This window comes from Pseudoliparis swirei, chromosome 21 (assembly GCF_029220125.1).
Source record: "Pseudoliparis swirei isolate HS2019 ecotype Mariana Trench chromosome 21, NWPU_hadal_v1, whole genome shotgun sequence".
NCBI classification, from domain to species: Eukaryota; Metazoa; Chordata; class Actinopteri; order Perciformes; family Liparidae; genus Pseudoliparis; species Pseudoliparis swirei.
In genome coordinates, this window is record NC_079408.1 from 16,502,827 (window position 1) to 16,523,707 (window position 20,881).

Here is a 20,881-nt window from a genome sequence, read left to right on the forward strand (position 1 = left end):
GTAAAGCAAATCTCAAGGACTGCATTCTTTCATCTACGTAATATTTCAAAAATCAGGCACATCTTGTCTCAAAAGATGCAGAAAAATTGGTTCACGTTCGTTACTTGAGACTGGATTACTGCAACTCCTTATTATCAGGCTGCTCTAATAAATCTCTTAGGTCCCTCCAGTTGATCCAGAATGCTGCAGCTCGTGTTCTCACTAAAACTAAGAAAAGAGATCACATCACTCCTGCACTAGCTGCTCTGCACTGGCTCCCAGTAAAATCAAGAATCACTTTTAAAATTCTTCTCTTAACCTACAAAGCCTTGATTGGTGATGCTCCATCATATCTTAAGGAGCTTGTAGTACCATATTGCCCCACTAGAGAGCTACGCTCACTAAATGCGGGACTACTTGTAGTTCCTAGAGTCTTAAAAAGTAGAATGGGAGCCAGAGCCTTTAGTTATCAAGCTCCTCTTTATGGAACCAGCTTCCAATTTCAGTCCGGGAGGCAGACACAGTCACCTCGTTTAAGAGTAGACTTAAGACCTTCCTCTTTGACAGAGCTTATAGTTAGGGCTGAATCAGGTTTGCCCTGGTCCAGCCCCTTGATATGCTGCTATAGGCTTATAGCTGCCGGGGGACGTTTTAGGATGCACTGAGTACCTATCTCCTCTTTTTTTCTCTCCTTAAGGATGAATGTTCATCTCTCAATCACATGTAACTACCTCTGCTTTCTCCCGGAGTCCTTTTGACTTCACGTCTCATGGGGTCATCGGACCCTATGAGACGGCATAGATCCTATCTGCCTGATGGATCGTCTGGGTCGTGGAATTCCTGCTCATGACTACGCCACTGTCCTGTTGAGACTCCGCCCACTGTTGAGACTCCGCCCACTCCTCCTCCCCACCGCCATCTGCCTGATGGATCGTGGAGGTCTCCATCGTGGAATATGCCTACTATGAACTATTAATACACTCTGTCATATTCATTGAATGTATTTTAACTCTAAATCTGTCCTTCTGTACACATTACATCTATTGCATCTGTCCATCCTGGAGAGGGATCCTCCTCTGTTGCTCTCCTCCAGGTTTCTTCCCTTTTTTTCCCCCTGAAGGGTTATTTGGGAGTTTTTCCTGGTCCGATGTGAGGTTTTGGGGCAGGGATGTCTATGTGTACAGATTGTAAAGCACTCCGAGACAAATTTGTAATTTGTGAAATTGGGCTATACAAATAAACTGAATTGAAACTGAAAGTCAGATAAAAATAAATAAAGTTATTCAAAATGTTCCAATATTTGAACATTTATTAAGGCAGATCATTAAAGGTTTAGATACAAATAATGCTGTTTCCATGTTATCGGTGACCTCTGCTATGTCCATGATCCTTTTCAGCATGATTTACTCTACAGATATTGAAATAATCAAAGGCAAATTCAGCTAAAAATAAATAATTTTATTCATAAATTTACAATACTTTTTTTTGTTAAAGCAGATCATTAAAAGTGTATATACAAATGAGACTAATTCCTTGTTATTGATGATCTCTGCATTATCATTTTCAGCATGATTTACTCTACGGATATTGAAATAATCAAAGGCAAATTCAGCTAAAAATAAATAATTGTATTCATAAATTTCCAACATATATATTTATTTTTGTAAATCAGATCATTAAAAGTGTATATACAAATGACACGAATTCCTTGTTGATGAAGACCTCTGCTATGTACATGATCATTTTCAGCATGATTTACTCTACGGATAATGACACTAGGTCATTGGAGGTCACTTCTATGTATATACTCTGGTTCTGTGATACCACAGAGTTTACGAGATGCCACGGAATGTCACTGAGAGGTCACGTGATATAACGGAATGTCACTGAGAGCTTACGTGATTCCCAGAACGGAATGTTGTCACAGAATGAACCATTAAAGGAATCAAAAATACCGAAGAATCAAAGACCCAATGGACTAAATATATGTTACTAATAGAAATGGTGACATATGTCAGGTGTTGGGGAGGAGCTACATCTTTCTTTATTTTGACATTTGTCACAGAATGAACCGATAAAAGAATAAAAAACAATTAACTGTTACTATGTTACACTTCGGAGGAAGAAAAATGTTCGTGCCCCACCGCCACAACAAAATTGTAGCTAAATTGTCCATGCTGAATTATTGTGCTTTTTCAAATAAATTGCAATAACTTTTAACCCTTGTGTTGCCTTAGGGTCATTTTGACCCGAATCAATATTACACCCTCCCCCCGCCTTAGGATTAATTTGACCACATTCAATGTTTAATGTCGGTGTTCTTTCGGTAGTCAACAAACAAACATAAAGTGCCTCACACTTAAACTTGGAAAACAATATTAATTCTAATAATTTTCTGGAGGTTTTAATTGCTGGCGTCAAATTGAACCCAAAGGGTAAAATATGTTAATAAATATAAAGGTAACAGGAGGGTGAAACATTGAATCGGGTCAAAATGACCCAACGGCGGGGGGAGGGTGTAATATTGATTCGGGTCAAAATGACCCTAAGGCAACACAAGGGTTAATTAAAAGTTATTGCAATTTATTTGCTGCATCAGACAAAAACAAAAAAAGTGCACTTTGTTAGAACTATGCAAATAAAGTTGTGCTAAAAAGCACATCTTATTGTGGCATTGAATCTATTTACAAGATCATAACAATAAGTGCAACCTGTGAAAAACTAAACAAAATAAGTTCAAATATTTGTCAATAAAGAGTTGTAAACTAAATATATTTTCAAAACAATAACAACCTAAACAAAATGTGTGCAGATATGCATGAGCCATCAATTTGTATCAGTATTAGTTCGAATTAAATCAGATTCTCTAAGAAATCAATATGTCCTTGATTAGATCTCCTGTCCCACATCTCCAGCTTCAGTGAAACCTGATGTGGTCTGCAGCCGAGGTGCTCCTCTCTGCCTTGAATATGAAGATTAAATTCATTCAGATTTCCAAATATATCACTGAGACTTCATCAGAAATTAATCATCATCAAACTTGCCTCCAAGTTAATAATTATAATTGAAATAATAAATTTGACTCCAAAAAAAGTATAGTAAGTAATTGTTAAATGTAATTAAAATGAGCAAACCTTTTTAAATCAACTGAAATAGAGTTGAAAATTCAAACAATTACCCTAAACAGTTCGATCAATTAACAAATACAAATCAACCAAACTAAAACAAAAAGTTTTAGTTCGGTTGAATTACATTTGCAAGTCCAGAAGACCATCCTTAGCAGTTTAATCAATTAACAAATATAAGTTAACCGAACTAGGACACAGGTTTACACAACAAGGGATATTTAATCAAGTTGACATTTAGTGAAGTTCAAAGAACAAGCTCCAAGAAAGCAGCTCCAAAACAGCTCCGCAACTTCCGCACCGCTTCTTGCCCGCCACTCAGATGCGCCGCTCCACCGCCTCTTCTTGACTCCACTCTGATGCCGTCGCACCGCTCCGCCGCACCGCTCCCGCTCCAACAGCTGATTGCTGCCTGCACCAGCTGTTCCCATAACATGCTCTCTCCGCGACACCTCTGCCTCCACGAAGGAGTTTTTCGACTTAATTGTAGTGCCCCCGTTGCCTGTTCAACCAGACCCGGCGGCATGGGCGGGCATTGGGGGGCCGTGCCCGCCCAATGAGTGAGCCGTGCCCGCCCTGGACTAGAAGCTATTTATTTTATCTTATTTTATTTGGGTTTTGTTTTTTTCGTCGGAGTAGCCTGCCATCATCTTATTATTCCTATCTCGACTCGTCGATCCTATAATTCAACCAATCCAACCAGCCTAGCAACGTGTTAGCCAATTACAGGTAGAGGGGGCGGGTCACGGGTCACTGAATCATACTATCGCTGTCAACAGATCAGTAACGTTACGTCCCGCCGTCGCGGCGTCGCCACCAACCGTTATGGATATTCGGAATTTCTTTCAGAAGAATAAGGCGGCTAGCGTTCATGCCAAGAGGATTAACGATGCGGACGGGAACGAGCAGGAAGCAGCACCATACAACACCCATTCCACTGGAACGATGAGCACGGAAGTCAACACTGAAGTAAGCACTCATGCTAGGAGGGTTAGCTACAGCAACTAGGGAGCACAAGGACTGGGAGCGCCAAGCAGCGTAACATTAACTCCGCATGCAAGAAACGTGAGTGAAGACGTCAACAACAACAACAACAACAACAACACGGTTGACGGTAACATTCCTGCAGCTGCGAGGAACAGCAACAGGTTATTGCAGCCTAGTGACCTTGGCACAGAGAAGCCCCAAAGACCGTCCATGCAGAACTTTCCTCCGCGCCTTTTCTCAGGAAAAAAAAGGTCATTTTGCAGTTCCTGGTATGGAAGCTTTTCATGGATGGAGTATTCAGTTCAGGCAGATGCTGCATACTGCTACCCATGCAGAATGTTTCAGGGACCCAGATCCACTGACTCAACCTTCACTCTAACTGGGTTCCGTGACTGGAAGCATGCGGTGGAAACTGGAAAAGGACTCCACAAGCACGCTGCATCCAAAGAGCACCTGACTTGTGATGCCATGTGGAGGGACAAGGAAAGACGGATTCACACAAGTAAGGAAATCTCAACATTAATTAACACCGACCAACTGCAGCGCAACAGATATTATCTGTCTGCAATTATTGATGTTGTGGAGTTCCTTGCTGTGAACCAACTGCCCTTTAGAGGTGACCACGATGCATACAGTGGAATGAATGAGGATGGATGTGGGCTATTTTTGTCTCTATTTGAGTTTGCATTAAGGAAAGATGCAGAACTAGCAAAGATAGCCAAATCTATTCCTCACAATGCAAGATACACAAGTCACGACATTCAAAATGACTTAATAGACATAATGAGTGCTTTAGTAAGAGAGCACATAGTAAAAGAAGTGGGAGACTCGTACTACACTTTAAAAGCGGATGGAACCAGAGACCCAACAGGGAGAGAGAATATCTCCATAGTTCTCCGCTTTGTGAATGAACTGTGTGAACCAACTGAGCGCCTCCTAACAATAGCCACTGCTGACCAGGGAGATGCAGTTACATTGACTGACACCATCATAGAAGAACTGACCACAGCTGGCCTGAGCCCTGAGAAAATCCTCAGTCAGGTATATGATGGTGCCTCACTCATGTCGGGTAAACATGGAGGAGTACAGAAACTGCTGCAGCAAAAACTGGACAGAGAGATACCATATGTCCACTGTTATAACCATCAGCTGCATTTGGTGGTCACCCATGCCCTGGCAGCGGAAAAGGCAGTGATGGATTTCTTCAGTGTGTGTAACATGCTGTACAAGTTCTGCAGAAGACCGACCGTTGCCATTCTCTACAAAGGAGAGACACTCAAGCGCCTACTGGACCAGCGATGGAGTGGACATTTTGCTACAGGTATGTTGATATGGACTGATGGTCCATAGTTGATAGTTGATAATGATGATGCTCTATGTTTGTGATTCCCTGCCTGAAGATATTAAAGTTGTTGTTTTTTGTATTCTACAGTCTCAGTCATTCTGAAATCATTTGATGACCTATCCACACTGTTCCAAGAGATCACCAGCACCCGGGCATTTGGAGCAGATGTGCGCGTTGAAGCAACGGGGTTGTGGCATAGCATGTCTGAGCCCAGCTTTAAGTTCATTGCTGAGATGGTGCACAAGATCCTTTCGTATCTTGACCCCCCAAATAAGATGTTGCAGTCTGAACACATGGATCTGGCTACAGGTAAAGAAAGAATATATTTTTTGTTAGTCTAGAAAAATGTAATTAAAAGTGTACTTATGTACAGTATCTTACACAATATTTTAGAACTTACTGTTGGATGTGTTTGTTTTGTTTCATTTCTCCGTCTTGTCATGTAATGCTGCACTTTTAATTTTGTTATATTCTGTACAGTAACAATAAGGAGGTTTGTATTTTCTTCTAGGTTTGCAGCTCATCAGCAGTGCATGCACCTGTCTTGAGAATATCCGCACTGAGACAGAATTCCAGACAATCCTGGCACATTGTGACAATGTTACAACAAGACCATCAAAGAGGAAACGCACACAAAACTCTGCCCTTGCTGACTATGTTGTTGAGGAAATCTGCACACGAGTAGATACTGATGATACAGAGCTACGCAGGATTTATTATAGTTGTATTGACTCAGTATGTGGGGAAATGAAAAATCGCTTCGGGAAACATAATTGTGACCTGATGGAGGCACTCAATGCCCTGGATCCTGCACAAGCGACATTCTTGGATGCCAGCAAGGTGAAGCCTTTACTTGACCTCACCAAGACACCTGCTGTGGACTCTGAATTCGAGGTGGCCCGCAACTTCCTCAGGGCACAAATGAAAGAGTCTTCTCCACCGGATGAGGAGAAGTGGACAATGAAACAGGTGATTAAGGCTAGTCGAAAGTTCAATTTTGTTTTTATTGTATTCAAAAATCTCAAAAGCTATAAGGCTCCTTTTAAAAGGATTAAATAGCCTTTAATGTCATGGCATGGTCATTTGGGACCTTTAAAACACTGATATGTTTTGGCATCAAGCCATCATCAAGCAGTCAAACATCACATCTAACATGATTAGGTTCAATGAGATGAGCATTTATTTAATTTTTCAACTGCATACATATTTTAATGTATATTGGTGTCTGGGGAATCATTATGGTTATTATATTGATTTCAACCTAATTTCTCAATCCTTACAGATTCTGAAACAGTTCCAGAGGCCGCTGGAAGCAATGCCCACCGTCTTCACAGCATTTAAACATGGCCTGACTTTTGGAGCCAGCACCGCGTCCTGTGAAAATTCGTTTTCCACGCTCAAAAATGTCTACACAGAACATCGCCTAACTATGCTTCATCAACGCAAGGCCAATCTGATCCAGTTGGCATTTGAGAAGGACTTGACTCGGAAATTTAGGAATGAGTGGAAGGACAGTGTTTTAAGGAGGTTTCACACAGTCCACAAACGCCGCCTGCCACTCTACTAAAAGTGAGTTATTAAACCTTTGTCTGTTTTATTTCTGAGGTCTCCTCCAGGCTTTTAAAACCTAGACCTCATTTCCTCTCTCTCTCTCAACAAACAGGGTTACCACCAGCATATGAACTTTGCCTGATGTGTGAGGACAACACCTCACAGATCCATCCATCCATCTTCATCATCTTTTCTGAGGTTGGGTCATGGATGTAGCAGCTCCAGCAGACGACCCCATACTTCCTTCTCCCTGGCCACATCAACCAGCTCTGACCTCATAGATACTCCATATTTTGCGTTTCTTGCACACTGCAAAAACTCACAAACTTACCAAGAATATTTGTCTTATTTCTAGTCAAAATGTCTCATTACACTTTTCACTTTATTTATTTTCTTTTAATAATAAACTGGCATATTTTTCTACTTATTTCAATTGAAAATTAGCAAGTGACAAGTGAAAAACAACTTACTTTTTGGGTAATGTGTTTTATTTTCAGTGAAATTAGACATTTTGACTGGAAAAAAGAGAAATATTCTTGGTAACATTTTGAGTTTTTGCAGTGCAGGCAGAAGGGTAACACTGCTTGGTGCTCCTTGTGCTCCCTAGTTGCTGTAGCTAACCCTCCTTGCATGAATGCTTACTTCAGTGTTGACTTCCGTAATCATCGTTCTAGTGGAATGGGTGTTGCATGGTGCTGTTTCCTGCTCGCTCCCGTCCGCATCGTTAATCCTCTTTGCAGGAATGCTAGCCGCAGTATTGTTGAGTTTTTTTGTAAATAGTTATTGGTTTTCTTTCTTGTGTTAATGAAAGAATTAAGTTATGTTACCTAGATTTTATTTTTGATATTATATTATATTTATTATAATATAATTATATATATATATATATTATTGAGATTATATTTTTTGTCTATTTTGTCTGTTTCATTTAAATAAATAGACATAACACTACACTACTGTTTGTTTGTTTTTGGATTTGGGGATGAACTGCCCCTTTTAATGAGAGCCAAATATGAGTTTTTAGCACCGTAGGAATAGCCACAGAGCCGTTGAAGCAAATAAAATGTAGCATGAAAAAGTGTGACCCCCCCAAAAAATGTAATGCCCCCCCTCTAATTTGTTTCTGCAGCCGGGTCTGTGTTCAACACAGAGGCTCTACTTGGCTGCTCATCTGCTGGATTTCCGACGCGTTTCATTGAATTTTAGGGTCCAGTTTGTTTATTGTTCCATTTTTAACTAAATTTTAAACAATGTTGCCACCACATGCTTGAATCATAATATAACACAAAAACATTTCGGTTTCTGCCTTGCCCTATTGTCCCGTTATCTCATGAATCAGTCGACAAACTGTTTGCTTCCCACAAATGAGCAGCACCTGGCCTCTGCCTCTCCTCAGTAGGCCTAGACATCAAATTAAGTCGGCCATGCGCCACCTAGTGTGGGAGGTCAAAAGTAACAAAACCCAATTAATATGGCTCCAACAGTAGTGCAACAAGCTCCTCAGTGGTGAGATTCAACAAACAGTCACAGTCTTCTTTATATAGGTTACACCTCCTGGCCCCGGTCAAACAAACACAAGCGTTGATTCTAAATGATATGACAACTTCAAAGAAGAAGTCCTCTTTCCTTTGTTTTACAAGTAGGAGTTGTCATCCGAGGATGAAATCTCATCAAAGTCTATGGAGTCGTCATTTAATTCTCACATCTAAGGAGGGTAGTGTCACTATCGAGTCAGATCCTAAGTCTTGGTCAGAGTATCATGTGCTGGAGTTAGTGACGTGGTCATTCTGTTCAGTAGGTCTATCAGTCGAGTTGGAGAACCACAACAACACATGAGATCTCTGCCCATTAGATTAATGGGACGGAAGAGGACAATAGAAATGAATGTTTTGTCGTTAGGTCAGGTTCAGGGTCAGTTGAGTCAGTGTGTGTACTTGTCATAGGAGTCGTAAAGTTTTCAACAACTGTTAAACCTGAAGCCCCTTGAGAGTAAACATGTCTCTGTTGTATCCCAGAGTGTGTTGCTCCTGAATCAACTAAAAATCATAATTTTCCCCTAGAATTTCAACCATAGTGCTGGACATATCTTTAAAAGAACTTTCTAAGAACTTTGCATAAGTGTGTGTGTGTGTTTGTTTTACTTCCCTTGTCATGATGAGGTCCAGGCGTGTTGGTTACCGTCTCCCCCACATGCAGCCTCCTCCCTTCAATCCGCCTTGTTGTGCTCGTCCATGTCTCCAGCCTCTTTGCTGAGCAGCTTCCTGTGGACAGTCTTTGGACCAATGTCCCTGTTCCCCACATCGGAAACATGTGTCATCGTCAGCGGTTGCAGGACTGTCTTCTTGCCATGTCACATCCACGCCTTCTGAATGGGTTCCGTTGGGTAGAGTCATATGGGCAGTTGTTCAGTGAGTTGAGTGATGGCTTGAAGCATCGTCAGCTGAGCCTGCTCATGTTGAAGCACAGGGTTCTGTTCCTCCGCGCTGGTTTTCTCCTGCCCAATGCTTTGCGCATGTGTCTTTACCTCGACCAGTCGTGAATCCTCCATGCCCGCAACAGAACGTTGAACGGTCACCTTGATGTTGGGCAGCAGTCCATTCATGGAGACAGTTTTCCGGTGTGATTCCCACGTCCCCACAACTCTCCTAACGCTGCTTCTTCGGCTCGTCTTTGTTGTAGGCCGTCTTATAGTGATGTTGGTCTTGCGGTGGGGCAAGATACGGTGGTGGCAGACATGTGTTGAGGAGAGGGCCGCCAGCACCTGTGAGACTCAGATACATGACAGAAGGAGCAGAACAAGGGTTATGTGTACCAAAAGAATGTGGATCTGTTTTCTCAGGCACGATGATTTTAGCACAGGTCAGTTCACATTATTTTTCCCATAATAATAATAATAATAATCATTTATTTTATATATAGCGCTTCTCAAGGCACCCAAAGTCGCTTTACAGAGTCCAGTAGTCATACACACAGTCATACCGGTGGTGGTAAGCTACATCAGTAACCACAGCTGCCCTGGGGCAGACTGACGGAAGCGTGGCTGCCAATAATAATCAACATTTCATATTTTTCTAAATGTTTCCAAGTCCTGTGACCATAACCTTTTTCTGACTTTTTAAATCGTTGTCCTTCTCTTCTAAGTCCCTTCTTAGCATCCCCAGTTTGATTCTAAAAGAACCATCTTTTGGAAACAAGAACAAGTTTGACTCAGGCAAACAGTCCAAAGATTCATTCACATATTTCTTTTTCATCACATACACCATGGCTCCCTTCGTAGGGCCCATTTACTTTTTCCCTGTGTACCCCCCATCTTTCAGGTGAGGTAGGAGTACTCTCTTATACAGGTCAAGGTCGGAATTCTACAATTTCAGAGTCAACCCCTGAATGCAAACGTTAATTCGTCATTCTTCCCATCTTCCTGTCTTGGGTCAAAGCGGTGCCTATCTTCCTTAAGCAAAAATGTGGATGATGATGGATCAGAAATATGTTACAATTATTTTATTATTCAATACCGTTTTTGTTTTTTAAACAGTAAGACAATTTATCATCATAAGAGACCATATCATTAAACATAACTTGTTTAATTCTCCGGCTTGATCAATAATATTACTAAATTCTGAATTTGCGTCTTCGTAATCTGTTCAGTTTCCTGTGAACTACATTTTTAATTTGGAATATCAACTTCTTACCCAATTTAAAGAAAATGACTTCCTTGTTTGGATCGTTGTGAGGTCAATCAGGCTCGTTGGGTGCCAGTCCCCTCTCTCTTTGTCTCAGGAGGTATGGGGCAGAATCAGTTTTTTGGTTCTGAAAAGGCCTCTTTCTAGACACCCTCGGAATCCTGATGGAGCTTCAAACGATCCCACTTCTGACACCAAGTTGTTGTGGAAGTTTTCCTGTCTTCAATCGGTCCAAGAGAAATGAAGTCTCTGAATCAAAATTGCCTTCATCTGTTTTATTCCTTGCAAGGAGGAAAAGTCCGTCACAGCTCTCAGGGAACTCTGTGACACAAGATTCAACAAACAGTCACAGCCTTCTTTATACAGATGTAGGTTACACCTCCTGGCCCCGGTCAAACAAACACAAGCGTTGATTCTAAATGATATGACAACTTCAAAGAAGAAGTCCTCTTTCCTACATCCTGAAAGGTCAGCTCCTTTTCTTGATCAGGCCCCGAGAACTTGTATCTGCTCCCCGAACACTATCTGGTTCCTGAACCCCCCGTAGTGAAAAGCCATTAGTTTTATGACGGCAGGCTGGTCCATCCCTTATGTTCCCGCTACCCCAAATCACTCTCCCAATTAACTACTGATCACCTAAGCTATACTTTCACATATGACTTTACTATATTTTAGCATTAGAGAAAAAATATTAAATGACCATCAATTTGACACTGTTACATCCATCTAGCATAACATTGAGTGTGAAAAATCTAAAAGACTAATGAAGAATGAATATAAAAGAAGTGTTATTGTTACTTTTGTCTTATTCAACTTCTGATGAAAGGAGGGAAGGAAATGAAAAGATGGATGGAGGGAAGGACTGAAGGAAGTAAGTCAGTGGAGGAGCAACCGAACCTCATTAACACATCTTACTCCCAGTAATGCTATACATGTATATAAACACCTCTCGGTAGTAGCCACATCATTTAAATTTCTTGCACATTTTTTTTGTTAATATGATTTCTTCATATCTACTCAATATCCCATAATGAGATAGCGTAAAAGTTATGAGAATTAGTTTCTATATTCATTTTAAAAGAGAAGAATATCACATCACCTTGAATGTAGTTCAAGTGCCTCCCATTTTGTTTTGATCCCCTCTGAGATGCTTGAATAGATAAACAATTGACTTGGATATGATTTGGTTCAATGGAGGCTCGGCCAGAAACCAAGCCGGGAGGTGGAAGGAACCATCTGTCGAGGGACAGACCTGAAGGAAACTTTGTTTTTAAGCATTTCCCAAAAATACAGAGGCATTAATAATTCTTATGCTGTGTTCACACCAAACACGATTAGATGCATATTCGTACCGGGCGGCCCGAAAGCCTATCCGCTTGTTGCTATTAAATTACAGCAAAATCGGTTTATTTTGTCATCATGCAGTCGACATGTGCATGGCTAGGTACAGTGAAAACAGCAGGGGAATTCCCGATGAACACCCCCCAGCCTCCAGATGTTATGAACTCAGACATGATGGTGTTTAGTTTACCGGGATAACTGGAACTTCTAGAACATGCAAGTGGCAAAAGTGGTTACTTCGACCATGAAAGATGGAGATCATACACTTTTGGGGGATGTCTTCATTGAACACCGTGAGCAAAGTGTTCCATTAAATAACTGCTTATTTTCTATGTGTATTGTTCTAGAACTTGACACTACAAAACCAAAGAAACAGACCTGCAACCAACCAAACAGTTGCACTGCCACCTTCTGGTCCAAAGCAGTAGGAACCACAAACAGAAACCTTTGTGAAAGACGTTTTTTATTCATGACATGTTAAAAAAAGATTAACATATAAACACGAGCTTCTAAAACCGACGTTGACCATCTGGGAGAAAGGGAAGGCACTACCAAGAACAAGAGACAGCGGTTTCTTACAGACAGATCACAGCTAATGAAACAACTATTTACATCAGTGTAGACAGAACCAGGTGCTGTCAAGTGAAACAATGTGAAGATCAGAAAACAATGGCGGGTCTCCAGGTAAAGAAGACAGTAAGGTTGGACAGGGCACCCTAGACTCTACTATTGGTGCTTGGTGGTGTATATACAGCTCACAGGGAGGAGGGGGCACTGTGGTCTAGAAGTCTAAGCGGAGTCGGTCCTCTTGTACGCCACCATGCTGTTCACCTTGTGGATAGAGGTGGTGAACGAACGTAAACGCACCTCCTCCGATTGGTCGATGATCTGAGGACCAGACTCTTCCCACTTCTCAGGAACCATCAGGCCTTTGTCTGTGTAGACAAGGAGGTCAAATGCACCTAAAAAAAAAAGGGGGGGGGCAAAGGTCAGCTTGTCAAAAGGATTAGTAAACTGACAACTTGGTGAAAGCTGAAACCGATAGTTAGGTAGAGAGGAGGTTACTCACACGGCGTCTCCAGCAGTGGCAGAAAGGTCACTGTGGCGGTGACCTGCCTGATGACTGAGCGGATCTCATCCTGGATGGACTTAATGGACTTCTCTCTGGGAGCACTGGGAGAAACAGGAGGAGTGTGTTAAAACACGTGATCTGAAGTAATGATCGTCAGTGACATCTGTGTCATGGTAGGAACATTATGAGTGGAGTCATTCAGGAAGGGGGACTTCAGTGCCATGTCTGAACTAAGACAAAAGGATTCTGGCCAATGACTGTTTCCCTTGTGTGTAACTAACCAAGATGTAGATCCTTAAAAACGGGTCACAAATATTTAGTTTCCTTTTCAGAAATGGTCCAATAATGGAATAATGGAGCTCTATGACACCGAGGTAAGATGATATACAAAGCTTTTGTGGGGGATAAAATGTTTCAAATCGTGTGCTTCCACGACATTATATATATATTATTTATATATGTTTATATATATATATATATATATACACTGAATTCTGTATTTAACTCAGGAGTAAAGTGGTCTGGAATATTACTTAAGGTAAACTATTGTAAGATTCTTAAAAAGGGCAAGGCGGCGGCAGCTGACCTGATTTCCTTGGCTGACTTGTCACACTCGATGTCAAACTGCCATCTCTCCAGCACCTGGTGGGTTTCCAGACATGTGATGACCAACACAAACTTCTGCACGGAGCACTCAAACAGCCACTCTGCAACACAGACAACACAGTACAACAGATATGAAGACGTACATTCATTTGAGGACTCCACTGCTCCGGTTCTTTTTAATACATGTAATAGAGCTGTTCTAGTCTTCCGACCACTCAAAATGATGTCATCATTCACTTGTCATTCATACACCGTGTCATTGTTTTTTGAATATCATATTAAATAGTTTAGTATAGTTAAAATGACAACAGCTAAAGTAATATGTTTATTTATTGAGCAACAGAAAATTAAGTGATAACAATTAATTTTTTTATTACCAAATAGTTAGTGCAGGGTACATCTACATATTTTTAGGGGGCAATTTTTGCCCCCACTGACTGAAATCCAGGGGCATTTAAAAAGAAATTGGGAGCACTTTTTGAAATATTTGAAATAACATTTAACCAGTTTAAAAATAAATATACTTATTTAGTTACAGTATATGAGCAATTGTCATGAAAATGGCAATAATAGGACTATTAGGCAGTAGTCTACAGATTCAAAGTGTTTTCTTAGATGTTTTAAACAAAAAACATACAGAAAACATGAATCAGAAAACCAGTCAATTTTATTCTTATTTCTTTGTAGTTATTTATTGTTATTACAAGTATAACATCTTTTTTTCGTATTATTAAAAATTAGATCTAGGCAATACAGATAGGACAGAGAAAAAGAAAAAACACTAACATTATCGAAATTATGGGGGCATTTTTCAATATTTTCAATATTAGGGGCCAAATTATATATTTTTTAGGGGCAGTTTTGCCCTTGTGTATTTCTGACGCTGATTCAGTGAACGGTGTTGATTTTCCTCATCCTAAATGATAAAGAAATACATTTGTGTGGGTTTTGGACTGTGTCCAAAACAAATGATATGAAGACATGACCCTGGGCGTTGAACATGGCAATTTATTTATTCAACACTATGGACCAAATGATTAATCAATAGTTGTGTTGGCAGATGAACTGATCACCAAAATGACTGTTCATGGAGACCTATACTTGACCCAAACCCGTCAGTTCAATTAAACTCAGAGTGGTTTCCGGTTTGGTTACTTCCGACTGCAATGCATTTAGAAATGTTTCAGTTTGTCTAAACGTGTTTAGCAATTCTAAATGAGAACAGTGACGGAGACAATAACTCAGACAATATGTTGCATTAGCATGACAACATGTGAATGAAACAAAGCAAGAATTTGGCATTACAGGTCAGATTCAGTCATTTTGGGCATGGGCTGGGTTCAAGTCTTAGTGTTACACCTGTAAAAAAACTCTGAATCATAAACAACATCTGGGCAACAGAACAGTCCTCCCAGGGGTCAAAACAATAACTAAGTTTAATTCAATTTAATTCAAAGTATTTTATAAAGCGCGATATCACAAATTAGCGTTACAATCTGTAGACATGTGACATCCTCGGTGCCAGGACCTCACATCGGATCAGGAAAAACTCCCAAGAAATAGAAAACCCTTTCACGGGGGAAAAAGGGAAGAAACCTTCAAATGAGGGTCAGTCAGGGCTAGAAAGAAGCAAAGCACAGAGACTACCTTTGAGCTGCGACACGACATTTGCCAGGTAGGTCTTCAGTTTTGCATCAGTGGTGAGGTGAAGGCTCATGTCGTATTGGGTCACTCTGGTGAAAGTCTCTGGAGGATAGATGCCCCGCTGGTATAGGATGCTGTTGATGCCAAAAGCTGAGGAGGAGAGGGGCAATCAAAAGGCTCAGACCACAGGAAACCATTTACAATCATTGGAGGTGGGACAGAGCCCAGGACTCAGTGTAGCTCAGTGGTTCTCAAACTGTGGGGCAGTGCGGGAATTTCACATAATACAAAAGTACGTGTAAATATTTACGCTACGGTTACGGCGTTAACAGGTCACGCTTGCGTAATCTCTCCAAATGTGCAATGGACACACTGTCAAACACAAAGAAGTGCTACATGTGCCGTGAACTATACATGGTGTTGACCGATGCCATCAGCGTGGTCAATTTCGTAAAAATCAAGGTCCCTGAAAGGACCACTGTGTTCACTCTGAGGAGGCGGGAGCCTTCGGCTGCTCACATGAAGCTCGGTGGCTCTCACGAGGAAAAGTGTTGTTGCGAGTCTTTGAGCTAAGAGACATTAAACATCGTCATATGCAAGACATGTGTCATACAGGACTGTACAATACAATTGAAATTGTACACATATTATCAATAGACATAATATTCTGCTAAGAGGAGGTGGACTATGTTCATCATTTATTTTATCTTTGTAACGTTACACATGTATATACTTTTGGAGTCAAATGTAATAATTCAATTATAGTTATTAAGTTTGCTGATGAATAATTTCTGATTAAGTGACATATCTCAATGACATATTTGGAAAGCTGAATTAGTTTAATCTTCATCTTCCAGGCAGAGAGCAGCAGCTTCCTCAGTTGCAGACCAGGTCAGGTTTCACTGAAGCTGAGATGTGGGTCAGGAGACCTGATCAAGGGATTATCGATTCCTTTGAGAATCTGAGTGAATTTGAACTAATACTCTTACAACTTGATGGCTCACACATATCTGCACTAATTTTGTTTTGCACGTTATTGTTTTGAAAAGATATTTAGTGTAAAACTGACAAATATTTGAACTTGTTTTGTTTACTTTTTCACAGTTTGCACTTATTGTTATTATCTTGAAAAGATATCCAGTGCAAAACATGTTAATTGCAGCCACAGTAAGCTATTTGCTAAATATTAGTTACTTTTTGCACTACTTTATTTACATTGTTTTCGTCGAAGTAATCTGGTTTAATTAAAAGTGATTGCAATTTTCCTTATTCTATTATTTTAAAAAGCACAGATGGAGGATTCACATAAAGTTGATATTTCAATAATAATTCGGCATGGACCATTTAGTTACAATTTTCTTGTGGCGGTGGGGCACAAAACATTTTCTTCCTCCGAAGTGGGGCGCGACAGAAAAAGTTTAAGAACCACTGGTGTAGATGGAGGAACACAATTAAATGAGTTTATACAAACCAACAAATTAATACAATACTGTTGCACATTAGGAATCAAAGTATGCCTGATAAGTGGTAGTAGTTCAGGCTGTTCATCAAAAATGATTCAGCGATGGTAATTTATAACGTTATAATGATGTAATCTCATAAAATGTAGTGTGGGCGAGAAACTTCAATGAATCCAGCTGTTTGAAGATGTTTTCACAACAACATAAATAGATATTACAGATGATGTCGCCGTTTAAACTAGCTCTGAGCAGCTTATATCCGTAAAACTGGATTTGTTTTAAACCATAAAAATAGTTTATTTCCTTATTTCAAGTGTGTTTTTTAATGGGGAAACAACTAAAATATGTATAAAAAGATAGTGTAGACTAGAGCATTGTAGGCCAGCTGCTATAACCAAACAAGGGGATCTGCCTCCTGGATCAATGATCGGTATCTAAAAGTTATAATTTCTCCATGTTCTGCTGTTTTGATCAAGGACTCGATCCGAACCGTGAGTTGCATGATCCGTTGCACCACTGGTTTTTTTAAAGGCATGAAAGCCTATTAAAAAACACACAATGCTATCGAAACGAATGGCAATTGGTTTGATGCATTCACACCTACTTACAATCACATATAATGAGAGTGCTCGTTGTTACAAGTGTGATTTTCCAAAGGAGCAATAAACACAGTTGGCCGACACTGAAGCATGTACATAAACCGACCTCTTGAAACAAAGTTTCGTCTTCCGGTTGTTTTATTGTTAAGGCTGTACACACTTTATAGCCACAAAAGAGAGCGTCTTAACATAGGGTCACCAGACGTCCGGTTTTCCCCGGACATGTCCTGCTTTTGAGACCTAAAAAATGTGTCCGGCAGGGATTCCAAAAACGTCCGGGATTTTGCTTCGTCGGATATTTGTGTTTCTCTGGGTTTTCATAAACTAGTATTTACCCCTTACAAGTTTTGGAAATGGTATCTCCCATACGTTCCACCTTCTTGCGTGAGCTCTGACAGTATAGAGAACAGTCATTGGTCGACCGATCTCAGGGTTGCCAGATACACGATAATTATCCTCCAAATACAACCATTTTGAGCCTTTGGTACGATACCTCACCATTTCCAATCTGGCAACACTGAGCACTTTGCCGCTTCCACTAGTTGCATAGTTGTTTATGCGGCATGCTCTACACTACTACCAGCGCCGCCGCTCCCATAACGCACTACGCGCTGTGCGTAGGGCACCAAGTCCTGAGGGGTCTCCACAAAACAGGCAACTAAAAAATCCTCAGTTATAATAATTATGATGCCGATATTATTTCAGTCTAGAAATATTAGGCAGCTTTTAGGCATGTATATCACAAAACAGGCAGAACAAGAGAGATGTTTAATCTCAGCCCCTCCCCCCCCCTCCCGAGACGAAGTGTCCTCTTTTTCACAAACTCAAATCTGGTCACCCTACAACACTTTTTACTTTGCTTGGTTGTGTTCTCACATTAAACAAAGTTACCGACGTTCAGCTCTAAACGAGGTGTTGGGATATGTGACCGAAGCTCCAGCTGCCGTGTTTAACCCGTTACACTGCACACGGCCCGGCGACGTTAGCGTGTTAGCGCGGCATATCTGAGAGTTGAAAACCAGAAATACTTACAGAAGAACTCGGCCACCAGCTCGGCGCTTCCCTTGAGAGTAATCCCTTTCAATGTGCTCGTCATCTTCAATATCTAGTGAAATTATTGATAAAAGAACTTCTGTTGAACTTTTTTATTTTTGTTCCCGTCTCAGGTTCAACTACCCGCCGTCCAGTTTGAAATGTGTCTGCTCCAGACTCCTGCGCATGCGTTAAATATTACGACGCACTGTTGATGACGTAGGAAATTGCGCTACCTTTGGGTTTGCACTAGAGGGCAGTGCCTGATAACTAAACGGATATGTCACTCTTGCCTGTCTTCAAAACTTGAGAGCCCTGCATATCAGGGACGTGCGGTCAGGGGAGGCAGGTGAGGCAGAGCCTCACCGGTCATCATAAAAATAAAATTAAAATTAAAATAAAAATAATAATAATGATAACATCACATTTATATTAATATTAGTCCACCAATCTTTATGTATGACTTATTTCGAACATTTTATAGTCAAAATCGCTGAATTTGCCTATTTCCTGTTCAAATAAAGGATGAAACGAGAGTTGAGGCAGCGACGAGTCGAGCCTCACCTCTGATTGCGCAATCCATTACAAGCTGGGTTGATGCATGCAATTGGCCCGTGCGGGTTGCCGTATCTCTGCATGTCGCCAATATAATGTTTGCAGATATGTTTATTTGCCCTGATTTTCCACAGTCTGGCTAAGGTCTTTAACCATTTCAGTTTAATGTTTGTAAGTGACATATTTAGTTTTGCTGATGGGAAATAAAATCGCAGTGAAAAGGCGCAAGATGAGGCAGATAATACTCTGCAACGCCGGAGCTAAAAGGTTTGCTTAAAACTTTTTCTTACCTTTACGTATCTGTAATATGTACCGTGCGCGTGTGTGTTGTGTGAAGAATGCTGATGAGACATGAAATAACCAGTAGCCAATTGAATAAGCTACCCTTTTGGGTTTATATATTTCAGTGGCGGGCCGTGCATTTACTACCTAGGCCTTCAATGCCGTCTTACTACAGCTGAACAACCTAATGTAAGATAGTTCACCATGTATTTATGTATGTACATGTGTATATATCAGAGAACCCCCCACCCATCAGTGCTTGAGCCTGCTCTATCCCCCCCAGTCTACGAGTATCCAGGGTACACATCCTGGTTACCATATTCTGCTCCCCAGGACTCTCCCAGATCCTCAAGTAGACCTCTGAACAGTGCTTGAGTCTGCTCTCTATTTACGCACTCTGGATCAAAGCTCCGTGACGTCACTATAGTTTATAGCGAGTATCGACGTCACAGCACAGAACCAGAACGCTGCGTTGTGAGAGCCAATCAGCGCTGAGCTGCTCCGCTGTTGGATCTAATTGGCTGTTGCTGCTCTCGTGACGCTGGATGCGGAAGTCATTCACACCGGGGCGCTAGATGTTGCGACGTGTGTGGCATTTCCACAAGAAGTATAACGTAGACAAATTGGTTAATTATTCCGTGGCGGATGGCGGAACATATTTTTCCACGGAGCAAAGTAACGGAGATAAGCCACGCAACCCTCAAATATTCTGATGATGTTTTAATGACGTGGTTCAATTAAGTACTCGCTCTCTTAAACTTTAAATCTTGAAAGAAATAATGTGTTGTGTTTGTGCGTGTGATTTTGTGTGGTGAATGTAAACTCAGCTGTCATAACAAGCAGCAGGAGAGCACCTTGTTAACCTCTTGGTATACTGCATGCTCAAAACATCAGAGCATTGTTTATTAAGGCTGCCCACATAGCATTTATCTCTTTATTTGCAGGCCTAGGAAAAGGACCCTCTCAAAAAAATGTCCAAACAGTACTTTGAACAAGTAAGATGTATTCTAAAGAATTTAACATAAAGACAGGACATTTGTGCAATAGAATTAGGCATGTTTTTGTAAATGAGAGTAGAGTTATTAAAACACATTAAAATTATTTACGGTAGCAAAGATGCCTCGTAAAAGACCTTTGCCAGGCCAGATTGCAGGGTACAACATGGGTACAACGCCAAATTAATTCAAATTTCCTGATATTTGAGCCACCAACGTGTGTGGCTGCGTGCGCGGCAACATTTTGGTCACCCCCGACAAAATCTCACTCCAAGGTTTTTTGAAAAGTTGGCAGCTCTGTGTTTAGGCCAGCAGAGAAGGCCTTGCTGGCCCTGACGGCCCACCACTGGTGCATACACATGGTTTATGTGTACAGACACACGGTGGTATGTGTGCATACACATGGTATGTGTAGTGATATACAAAATATATTTATATATATGTATATAAATTATATATATATATTTTTTTAAGTTTTTTTATAAAAGAACATCATTTACAAGGTTGAACTACCGAATTGCATGTTTCAGAATCTCATCGTCTGGCCGCACTTGTGATTCTTTCTGTAATCCAGTCTAAAAGCTCGGCTGTCTGACATTTAAAAGGTTTGCTATTTCATATTCTGAGC

General features: G+C 40.8%; 2 protein-coding genes across 3 annotated transcripts; one reads left to right on the top strand and one right to left on the bottom strand.

The window, feature by feature from the left end:
• Positions 1–3,621: 3,621 nt before the first annotated feature.
• Positions 3,622–7,938, top strand: LOC130211699 (zinc finger MYM-type protein 1-like). 2 transcript variants are annotated; one of them, XM_056442647.1, is made up of 6 exons: positions 3,622–4,593; positions 5,241–5,412; positions 5,524–5,745; positions 5,948–6,405; positions 6,719–7,005; positions 7,100–7,938. In XM_056442647.1, the coding sequence occupies exons 1-5, from the start codon at positions 4,555–4,557 to the stop codon at positions 7,001–7,003; spliced, it is 1,176 nt and encodes a 391-aa protein (XP_056298622.1). In that variant the 5' UTR covers positions 3,622–4,554; the 3' UTR covers positions 7,004–7,005; positions 7,100–7,938. The 2 variants fall into 2 exon arrangements, with proteins under 2 accessions (XP_056298622.1, XP_056298620.1); XM_056442645.1 differs by having other exon boundaries at positions 3,622–5,412.
• Positions 7,939–12,450: 4,512 nt separating this feature from the next.
• mad2l1 (MAD2 mitotic arrest deficient-like 1 (yeast)) lies at positions 12,451–18,567 on the bottom strand. The gene is made up of 5 exons (XM_056442699.1): positions 18,422–18,567; positions 15,334–15,480; positions 13,667–13,787; positions 13,078–13,181; positions 12,451–12,970 (listed from the first exon to the last, which is right to left on the bottom strand). The coding sequence occupies exons 1-5, from the start codon at positions 18,483–18,485 to the stop codon at positions 12,798–12,800; spliced, it is 609 nt and encodes a 202-aa protein (XP_056298674.1). The 5' UTR covers positions 18,486–18,567; the 3' UTR covers positions 12,451–12,797.
• Between the last annotated feature and the right edge of the window lie 2,314 nt (positions 18,568–20,881).

Excerpts from the sequence above, each read along its gene's own strand:
- LOC130211699 (XM_056442645.1), top strand. The coding sequence starts at position 4,302 with ATGCAGAACTTTCCTCCGCGCCTTTTCTCAGGAAAAAAAAGGTCATTT. Across the intron at positions 5,413-5,523 it reads GAGTGGACATTTTGCTACAG|TCTCAGTCATTCTGAAATCA; the intron begins GTATGTTGATAT and ends TGTATTCTACAG. Across the intron at positions 6,406-6,718 it reads AGAAGTGGACAATGAAACAG|ATTCTGAAACAGTTCCAGAG; the intron begins GTGATTAAGGCT and ends CAATCCTTACAG.
- mad2l1 (XM_056442699.1), bottom strand. The coding sequence starts at position 18,485 with ATGACGAGCACATTGAAAGGGATTACTCTCAAGGGAAGCGCCGAGCTG. Across the intron at positions 13,788-15,333 it reads TGTCGTGTCGCAGCTCAAAG|AGTGGCTGTTTGAGTGCTCC; the intron begins GTAGTCTCTGTG and ends TCTGTGTTGCAG. Across the intron at positions 13,182-13,666 it reads AAGTCAGCCAAGGAAATCAG|TGCTCCCAGAGAGAAGTCCA; the intron begins GTCAGCTGCCGC and ends TGTTTCTCCCAG.